The sequence below is a fragment of the Mus caroli genome, chromosome 9 (assembly GCF_900094665.2).
Source record: "Mus caroli chromosome 9, CAROLI_EIJ_v1.1, whole genome shotgun sequence".
Classification (NCBI taxonomy): Eukaryota; Metazoa; Chordata; class Mammalia; order Rodentia; family Muridae; genus Mus; species Mus caroli.
The window spans coordinates 101595148-101605322 of NC_034578.1; the positions used below are offsets into that span (position 1 = coordinate 101595148).

At 51.3% G+C, this 10175-nt stretch overlaps 1 protein-coding gene across 1 annotated transcript in view; it reads left to right on the forward strand.

The window, feature by feature from the left end:
* Twf2 (twinfilin actin binding protein 2) overlaps positions 1-9907 on the forward strand; it is a 12463-nt gene extending 2556 nt beyond the window's left edge. The window contains exons 2-9 of the mRNA XM_021172214.1: positions 1253-1330; positions 6186-6364; positions 6740-6835; positions 7218-7322; positions 7424-7549; positions 8607-8757; positions 8862-8983; positions 9343-9907. Of these exons, the coding sequence (XP_021027873.1) occupies positions 1253-1330; positions 6186-6364; positions 6740-6835; positions 7218-7322; positions 7424-7549; positions 8607-8757; positions 8862-8983; positions 9343-9510 (1025 nt within the window). The 3' untranslated portion in view covers positions 9511-9907. The remainder of the gene's footprint in view (positions 1-1252; positions 1331-6185; positions 6365-6739; positions 6836-7217; positions 7323-7423; positions 7550-8606; positions 8758-8861; positions 8984-9342) is intronic.
* The last annotated feature ends 268 nt before the right edge of the window (positions 9908-10175 follow it).

Sequence of the window (10175 nt, forward strand, 5' to 3'; positions counted from 1 at the left end):
AAAAAAAAAAAATCATTTGTGCATACCCAGTGGGGCTACGTCCCCTTGTGTACAGTACCAAGCCATGCTTCTGTCCCCAAGGAATTGTTAAGCTGCTAGGCCCCTGGCCACACAGTGACCTTCGTGCCTAAGCTTCAAGCATAAGGCCACTGCAGGGAACGGGGAGCACCTGAGGACAGACTAAGAGTTTGTTTACCTAAAGCCCCTCCACCCGCCCCTAAGCTGCCCATCAGCTGCCCACTCCAAGCCCTAAAAATACTCTGTGATCTCAATTCTCCAACTGTGTTTCTGCCGGGGTTCTTCTGACCCCTGGCAGCCCCAAGGTCACACTCACCCAGAGGCTCCAAGCAGGTCCCTTACACACTTGGACTGTGTCTTCCCTCTCTATCACCATTAGGAGAACTGAGATGACTCATGGTCCTCGAGCTGTGCCCATGGTCCTCACCTTGGCACTGTGTCCTTGGTCATTAGTCACCTTCCATCTCTGATGCCCAAATTCCAAGATGGAGGCTTCTTCCTTGGCACCACTCCTCCTCCTGGTAGCCTTCCTTACTGCCTGAGGTCCGAGGCGTTATTGCCTCTTGATAGGGCTGTGTTAGGGCTGGTAGCCCCTGTTTTGGTACTGACTGGGGGCTTGAACTACGAGTACATTCATGTGACGTGCAAATTTATGTCTCTATATTTTGTTTATCTTGCCTGTACACATGGTGTAGACATACTTTGCAGCTATGTCTGCTGCCTGTATTTGTGTTGGCAGTCCAGGATTGTATCTGTGCGTGCCTGTGTGTGTATGTGTACACTTGTGCATGCTTGTATGTGTGGGTGTGTATATGTGTTTTTGTTTGACTCTCTAGATGAGACTGAGTCCACTTATATTGATCAGCTGAGTGGGTGTTGAGTCACTGCTAGATCATCCTAGTGTCCAGGGACAAGTGGGTGCCCTTCATTCTGGCAAGCCTGGCTTGTCTTAGAAACTGGTCCATCTTCAAGTGAGCTGTCCATTCCTGCCTGTCCTTCCTGTCATCAGAGCTATCCCGGCCAGCAGGCCACCGCCTGCCACTCCTGCTAGCTAAATTTGGGAGCTTATGTTCAGTGGCCATCTCAGGTTCCCAGTCACATGGGGAAACCATATTTAACCCACTTCCCAGCCTGGCTGCCACCAGACCCCACAGGACACCAGCAGACCCAAACTCTTCCCTGCCCACTCTGCCTGCTTGCTCACCAACAACAACTATGTTTCTTGTGCTTATAGCCACTGAAGAGCTAAAGGAATTCTTTGCCAAGGCCCGGGCTGGCTCCATCCGACTTATCAAAGTCATCATTGAGGACGGTGAGTGTCCCCCACAGTCTGGGGCATGGAATGGAGGCCGAACCCAGTCACTTCTGGGGATAGGAGAGCTAGGTATCAGCTTCCTTCCAGCCCCTTCCAGATCTCAGTCTCTGCATCTGAGAATGTGATGAGGCCTTTCACAGAGAGGTCTCAGTGGGGTCCTGCAGTGAGGGTAGAGGGCACCCTGTTGTACAGAGTCCTATCCTGCAGTTCTGTCCAACCTCAGCCTGAGGCTGTGTGGTGTTTGAGATGAGCCTTGTCAGAGTATTGGGCTAGATAGGTGGTAGGGGCCCAGTGAGTCCTCCTATATGTATGTTTTGTGTCTGGGGGGCGGGGCGGTATGTATATGTGGTGTGTGTGTCTATGTGTGTGGTGAGTGTGTGTGTATTTGGTGTGGTATGTGTGTCATGTATGTGTGTGGTGTATGGGGAGGTGAGTGTGTGTGGTGAGTGTGTGTATATGTGGTGTGTAGTGAGTGTGTGTGTGTGTGTGTGTGTGGTGAGTGTGTTGTATGTGTATGGTATGTGTATGTGGTGAGTGTGTGTATGTGTGTGTATATGTGGTGTGTGTGTTGTATGTGTGTGGTGTGTGGGGAGGTAAGTATGTGTGTATGGTGAGTGTGTTGTATGTGTATGGTATGTGTGTGGTGAGTGTGTGTATGTGTGTGGTGAGTGTGTTGTATGTGTGTGGTGAGTGTGTGTATGTGTGTGTGTGTGGTGAGTGTGTGGTGTGTGTGTGTGGTGAGTGTGTGTATGTGTGTGTTGTATGTGTGTGGTGTGTGGGGAGTGTGTGTATGTGTGTGTGTGTGGTGAGTGTGTGGTGTGTGTGTGGTGAGTGTGTGTATGTGTGTGTGTATGTGGTGTGTGTGTTGTATGTGTGTGGTGTGTGGGAAGGTAAGTATGTGTGTGTGGTGAGTGTGTTGTATGTGTGTGGTGTGTGGGGAGTGTGTGTATGTGGTGTGTGGTGAGTGTTTTGTATGTGTGTTTTATGTGTGGTGTGTGTGTGTATGTGCTCTGTGTGTGTTGTATGTGTATATGTTGTGTGTGTGTGGTCAGCAGGTTGGGCCTGGCTGGGCCTGGCTGGGCCTGGCTTGGCTGCTGGCTGTAGAAGGACTGAGATACCATGGACCTTCCCATGGTAGATGTCCCCAGAATGGGAAGAAAAAGCTTATGTCTTGCTCATTCTCAGAGCAGGCTAGAGTGACACCATGCTTGACAGGGCCTTGAGCTGCCCCTACGTTCTTACCAGGTAATATGAGGGTGTGGGGCTTGAGCCAGGGCTTGAAGTAGAAATATTCAAGGAGGCAGGGGATCCGTCTGAGGCTGAATTAGGGATGGGAAGACAAGGGGTCCCTCTCCCCTCTGCCAGTGACGGCCTCAGCGGGGAGTGGTATAGAGTCTGGGAGTAGGGAGTAGGTGTGGGCCAGACCCTCCAAGGGTCCTTCAGCCTTCTCAGTAGTCACGCTGTCACGAGCCCTTTGGCACTGGACTCCCTGAATGAGCCTAGTGATATGTTTACTTAGCAGGCCCTGCCAGACTCAGAATCCACCACAGGCTTTCAGGCCACAGCTAAGCTGGGCCTTGTCCAGGCTCCTCAAATCCAGATGTCCTCAGAGGCTGGGTAGGGGTCATTATGGGAGGTGATAAATAGAGGTCTCCTGGGGCTCCCCACACTTAAAGAGACAGTTGAGCTCATTGGCCTCCCATTTTAGCCCTGCCCGTTAACCTCCCAGGAAAGGTACCCCTCGTAGGTGGTTCCCAGAAGCATAAGGGATCTCTAAGTAGACTCACTCTAGTTCTGCATTCCAAGCGTCGGGGAACCCAGGAATGCATGGGGTAGGGGCTTATGATCTAGATGAATGTGGGTGGGGCTCCTGATTTTTGTTTTGTTTTGTATTTTGTTTTGTTTTGTTTGGGTTTTCAAGATAGGGTTTCTCTGTATAGCCCTGGCTGTCCTGGAACTCACTCTGTAGACCAGGCTGGCCTCGAACTCAGAAATCTGCCTGCCTCTGCCTCCCGAGCTCTGGGATCAAAGGTGTGCGCCACCATGCCCAGCACTCCTGATTTTTCTAAAGAAATTAAATTATAGATCTGCTTTTAGACAACCACCACAACAGAAAACTATATGTGTGTCATCTGTGTCTGCGTGGGGGTACGTGCTTGTGCATGTAGGACTTACGGAGGCCGAGAGAGGACATTGTTGGTACTGGAGTCACAGGCAGTTGTGAGCTGCCTCACACAGGTTCTGGGGACCAAACCCAGGTCCTCGGGGAGATTAACAAGTGCTTTCAGTTGAGCCATCTCTCCAGCCCCAAGAAACACTCCTTATGTAAGATTCCTATTATAGCTTGGCATGATGGTATAGGCCTATAATCCCAGCATTGGAGAGGGTTGAGACAGGAGGAAGCCAGCCAAGACTATAGAAACTTGTATCCAAATATAAAAATGAAGCCTTGGGAGGTACAGGTGGGAGAATCAGACGGTTCAAGGTCATTCTTGGCTGTATAGTAAGTCAGGAGCCAGCCTGGGCTACATGATACCAAAAAATAAAATAAAATTCTGGTTTATTTTTAAACTGAGAGAGAGAGAGAGAGAGAGAGAGAGAGAAGATCAGAGAACAGCTTTGACCATGTGGCTCTCTGGTATTAAGCTCACATCCTCAAGCTTGCTGATAAGCACCTTTACCCTCTGAGCTATCTCACCTGTCCCAAACTTTCTGGTTGTAAAATGTGAACAAAAGGCTGGAGAGATGGTTCAGGAGTTATGAGCATTTGCTGCTCTTGGAGAAGACCCAAATTCGGGTTCCAGTATTGACCTGGTGCTTCACAACTGTCTGTAACATCAGTTCTAGGGGATCTAATGCCACCTTCTGAGCTCCCTGGGTACCAGACACACACATGACACACATATGTAAATCTAGGCAAAATACTCATAAAATAAGAAAATAAAAACTTTTAAAATATGAACAACAGCCGGGCGTGGTGGCTCACACTTTTAATCCCAGCACTAGGGAGGCAGAGGCAGGTGGATTTCTGAGTTTGAGGCCAGCCTGGTCTACAGAGTGAGTTCCAGGACAGCCAGAGCTACACAGAGAAACCCTGTCTCAAAAAAGAAAAAAAGAAAAAAAAAAAAATCTGACAGCTTTTGGCCTTCTTCCCTAACTTCACCAGCCTAAAGCTGCTGGCTTTCAACACTGTTTCCCATCTGAGTTCTGGGCAGGCAGGGAAGGAAGCCAAGGCCTGCAGAGGTGGTGGCTTTACATGTGGAGGCTCGGGCAGCTAGGTTATTTGCCCTGTCAAAAGGGCCCCATGAAGTGCTGGCCGGTGAAGTGCTGGTCCCTCAAGGCCCACCTGGGATCGCTGTTTTGCCCAGTTCTTCCTCTGAGTTGGGCTGTGTGACCAAGGACATGTATGGTGTCCAGATGAGGTCTCAGCCTGGAACTGGGGTTGGATGACCTACTTGGCCAGAGACAGGGTAGGCCTCAGCTCCAGGCTGGCCAGCAAGATGGCTTAGGTAAAAGTATTTGCTGCTCAAACCTAACAAACAACCTGAGTTTAGTCCCTGAAACTTACAGTGGACTGAGCCCTGAAAGTTAACTACTGACTTATGCATATACACTGTGGTATGCATGTACCCATAGTTATATATATGTCATATATATATATGCATATATATATAGATGATGATGATGATAATAATAATAATAATGTTGGTTGTTAGCTCAACCGAGTGATATACTCCTATGTTTCCAGCACCAGGAAAGCTGAGGCAGAAGGATTAGAAGTCTGAAGATAGCCTGGGCTATATAGCAAAATTGTATCAAAAATAACCACAAGGGTCTAGGATTGTAACTCAGTTGGTAGAGTGCTTGACTGGTGTGCACAAGGCCCTGGATTTGCTCCTTAGGACTCCATAAAGTGGAATTGGTGGTACATGACTGGAAGGAACGCCAGCATTCAGGAGGTAGAGCTCTGAGGATCAGAAGTTCAAGGTCGTGGTGGCACATGCCTTTAATCCCAGCACTCAGGAGGCAGAGGCAGGCAGATTTCTGAGTTCGAGGCCAGCCTGGTCTACAGAGTGAGTTCCAGGACAGCCAGAGCTACACAGAGAAACCCTGTCTCGAAAAACCAAAAAAAAAAAAAGAAAGAAAAAGTTCAAGGTCTTCCTGCAGCACAGTTCTAGGCCTGTCTGCACAGCATGAGCTCCTGTCTCAGACAGCAAGCAAGCAAGCAAGCAAAAGAAAAGGTGCAGGCAGGCAGCCCTCAAGCCCTCAAGAGGCTGCTGCAGGAAGGTTAGGAGTTCAGCATCAACTGAGGCCACATAGTAAAACCCTGCCATTAAAAAAAAAAAAAAAAGTTGGCTACTATTGCTTTTTTACTTTGGGGTAGAGGGCTGAAGCTGGGGGTGGCAGCCTCTTGCTTAGCACTTTGTCCTGAGAGGGGCTTGATGGAGCCAGGCGCTGAGTGAGGTGAGAGCAGGTACAGTTAAGATTGTACCGCGCAGCTAGCTACCTGTGTAGGAGTTCCTTGAGAGGACTGCATTGTTGCTGGGGGGGTGAGCACACAGCTGGGTTCCTTTGTGTGCTTGTGTATGCACAAGTGCTTGAGTGTGCTTGAAAACAAGCCTTAGCAGGTGTGGGGGTGTACAAAGGGAGCCACCCATAGCTGGGACACGAAGCCTAATTCACTGATTCATGTTCATCCCTTGGCAATTCAGCTTCTTACTTTGGGGATTTGAAGGGGCAGGGGCAAGAGGGTTGAAGTGGCCAAGTAAAAGCTACATCCAGAGATCATAGGTCCACAGGCAGAGGAGAATGTGGGATGTGCCACATGGGCTCACCCGGCCTCTGCCCCCAGAGCAGCTCGTGCTGGGTGCCTCGCAGGAGCCAGTGGGACGGTGGGACCAGGACTACGACAGGGCTGTGCTGCCGCTGCTAGACGCCCAAGAGCCCTGCTACCTCCTCTTCCGACTTGATTCGCAGAATGCTCAGGGTTTCGAGTGGCTTTTCCTGGCCTGGTCACCTGACAATTCGCCGGTGAGTCTCTAGGGATCGTTGCCCATCAACCCTGCTCCGGGGCCGGTGGGAAGTGGGGAGAACAGACGAAGAGACTCTGGCCTAAAGAGGCAAGGGAAGGGATGCTAGGTTCTGCCCCAAACCCTGCAGAGCCTTGCGGTGGGAGCTTGGGCTTCCTAAGATGACTCTCAGTACAGTCAGCCCGACTCCGCCATGAGTTTGGGTGGAGGCTCCCCCTGCTGGCTAAAGCTGCTTCATACAGCTTTACTGCGCCCCCTACTGGGCGTAGTGCGATAACTTGCTTCCATCAGCCCTGCCTCCCTCTTCCGGGGCTCCACAGTTGGCTCCTGGAGCAGCAGCTTGGCCCATAGGTCCTCACAGTTTGCCCCATCTCAGGTGCGGCTGAAGATGCTATATGCAGCCACACGCGCCACCGTGAAGAAGGAGTTTGGAGGCGGCCACATCAAGGATGAGCTCTTCGGGACAGTAAAGGTTAGTCAAGCCAGAATGAAGAATGGGGACCAGAGGGTGAGGCATTGTGTGAGGGTCACGGAGCAACTCAGTGCCAGGCTCAGGGTGATATAGGAATACAGGGATGTACCATACATAGCTGATACAACGTTTGCCTGGCATGCATGAAACCCTGGTTTGACTCTCAGTACTCCGGAAGTGGAGACAGCCGAGAATGCTGGCAGTTCAGGGTCACTGTTGGCAGCTTATGTAGCTTGAGAGCTACATAAGATTCTGTCTCAAATAAAAGAAATGGGAGGATGGGGAGTCTCCAGCTGCAGGCTGAGATGCACAGCAGGCTTCTGTCTGCCTGCCCGCCCGCCCACCCAGGGTATCCACTCACACCTCTGCCCCTCCCCCACAGGATGACCTCTCCTTGGCTGGGTACCAGAAGCACCTGTCATCCTGTGCCGCACCTGCCCCACTGACATCTGCCGAGAGAGAACTCCAGCAGATCCGAATCAATGAGGTGTGTGCACGGGACGATGTGGGTTGGGAGATCCTAAACTTGGTAGGCTACAACTGGCTACTGATAGATAAAGGTTTTCTTCATGGCTGCCCCACCCCCAGGTGAAGACTGAGATCAGCGTCGAAAGTAAACACCAGACGCTGCAGGGCCTGGCCTTCCCCCTGCAGCCTGAGGCCCAGCGGGCACTTCAGCAACTCAAACAGAAGACTGTCAACTATATCCAGCTGGTGGGTACACAGCCGTGCCAAGCACACACGAACTAGACACTGGACTCCTCCTGTTTCCCGGTTACACGTATTTTCAAGTGGGCACAGAGTCCTGTCCCCGTCTCCTGGGCTGTTCTGCTAATCCACATTGTTCCTAGACTTGGGATGTTGTAGCTCAGTTGGTAGAGTGCTTGCCTGGTATACACCAGACTCTGTATTTGATTCTCAGCAGCAGCACAAAAAGCCGGGTGTGGTGGCACGCACCTGTAATCTCTGCATTCTGGAGGCAGAGGCAGGAGGGTCAGAAACTCAAAAGTCGTCCATACATAGCGTGCTCAAGGTCAGCCTAATCTATACCAGACCCTGTTTCAATTTTTTCTTTAAAAAAAAAAATTGAAGCCATGCATGGTTGGGCATGCCTTTTAAGAGGCAGAAGCAGGAGGATCTTTGAGTTTGAGGCCAGCCTGGTCTATAGAACGAGTTCCAGGACAGCCAGGACAACACAGAGAAACCCTGTCTTGGGGGAAAAAAAAAAAAAAACATACTATTCTCTTCTCCTCTGCCTGCCCCCAGGTCTTAACCACAATAGATACCCTGTAAGCATGTGGCCCTATACATCTTTACAACATATAGACACCATGGTTTACACTGGCCCTCAGGACTGACCCTGTCCTCTCCCAGAGTTCCTCTGTAGCTCCTTTGAGTTTTCTCTTTCCCGGGTAGAGTCCTTCTGCACCTTCTGCCCCAGAAGAATGCCTTTCCCTTCTCAACACTTTCCTGGGGCTTTACCTCTTGACAGTCGACCTGTGGCAGTGCCTTGCTGAAGTCAAGGCCCCACCACGACACCTCAGACAGGGATCTCAGTGGGAGCTTTTTTTTTTTTTAGCAGAATCCTCAAAAGGGGCAGAGTTGGGGCTAAACCTGGAGAGACTCTCTAGAATAAGCCCCGCAGTCTGATGAGGTCCAGCCTTGAGAAGGGGACCCTAGAGATGGGGACCCCAAACACTCTTACCCGCCCAACAATCCTGCTTCCTTATGGGTACACTGGCACCCTCATACCTCCCCTGCTCCTCCTCAGAAGCTGGACCTGGAACGGGAGACCATCGAGCTGGTACACACAGAACCCACAAATGTGGCCCAGCTGCCCTCACGGGTTCCCCGAGATGCTGCCCGCTACCACTTCTTCCTATACAAGCATACTCATGAGGGTGATACTCTTGAATCTGTGGGTGAGTAGCCATGACAGGGACTGGGCAGGGAGCAGCAATGACAAGCCACTGCTTGGGCCTGCTAGGGGAGGTCTGCAGGTACCTCACCGAGTCGTCCCCTCCAGTGTTCATCTACTCCATGCCCGGGTACAAGTGCAGCATCAAAGAGCGGATGCTCTACTCCAGCTGCAAGAGCCGCCTCCTTGACTCTGTAGAGCAAGACTTCCAGCTGGAGATAGCTAAGAAGGTATGGCCTATTCCCAGGGTCCCAGCACCCCACTCTCCATGTGGGACACTGGAGTCCTATGTCCTTGCAAGACTCACTGCTGCAGTATTGGATGGGTGGAAAGCCTAAGGCCCAGGGCAAACCAAGGCACACATAAGCCCAAGGCTTGACCGCCTTACCACCTCCTTTTCCTAGGTCTGGTGGGGATGGGGCTAGGAGAAGGTGACTCAGGTCAGCGGGGTAACAGACCCTGCATTGTAGATCCTGCAGTTACCTAAGAGAAGACAGATATCAAGGGTGACTCCAGAAGTGGGGTTTCCCTGAGAGTGGTATGTGTTGGGCCCTGGATATAGTGGTGACTTCTGTCTTGACCCATGCAGATTGAGATCGGTGATGGAGCAGAGCTGACAGCCGAGTTCCTCTATGACGAGGTACATCCCAAGCAACACGCCTTCAAGCAGGCGTTCGCCAAGCCCAAAGGCCCCGGGGGCAAGCGGGGCCACAAGCGCCTCATCCGGGGCCCTGGGGAGAATGGGGAAGACAGCTAGGTGTCTGGACTGGGAACAGGGCCGGGCACGTGGACTACAGGGTTGCCACTCTGCCACCCCTGGACTTCCTTCCTCCCCAGCCTGGGCTCTAAGGAATTGCTTCCTGTGGGACAGGAGGGCAGGTGGCTGACCACATTTGCTACTTCTGAGGGCCTCTGGACCAGCACTGTGTGACCTTGCCCTGTCACTGTCCCTGCCTCTCATCTGTGTGTACAGGGTAGCTGGGGAAACCCCACCTTGGCACAAACCTAGCCTCCAGAAAATTTCGTGCTGTGGTTGCAGCCCAGCCCAGAAGCCTTTGGCTACAGTGGGTGGGGACGGTTGGCAGGGGCCAGATGTCACAGGAAGGGATGGTTGAATGCTGTATTTTGTAAAGAATAAAATATTTTTAAATCAATACTGAGCCTGACCCTGGGAACTGGGTGCCTTTCCCCGTTCGTTCAGAGGGGGTCTGATGGCCTCCTAGCCTCAGGTGTGTGGGAGATACTTTGAGTGTAAAGACAGAAGCCCTGCCCATGAGGTTATGTATATCTGGGTGTCTCTGTTTCCTGTGGTTGATGTGACAAGTTACCACAAACTCAGCGGCTTAAAAAAGTGGTAGTTTGAGCCCAACCTGAGCAGCATAGCAAACAAAACCCTGTTTCAAAAACACAAAAGAAAACCTT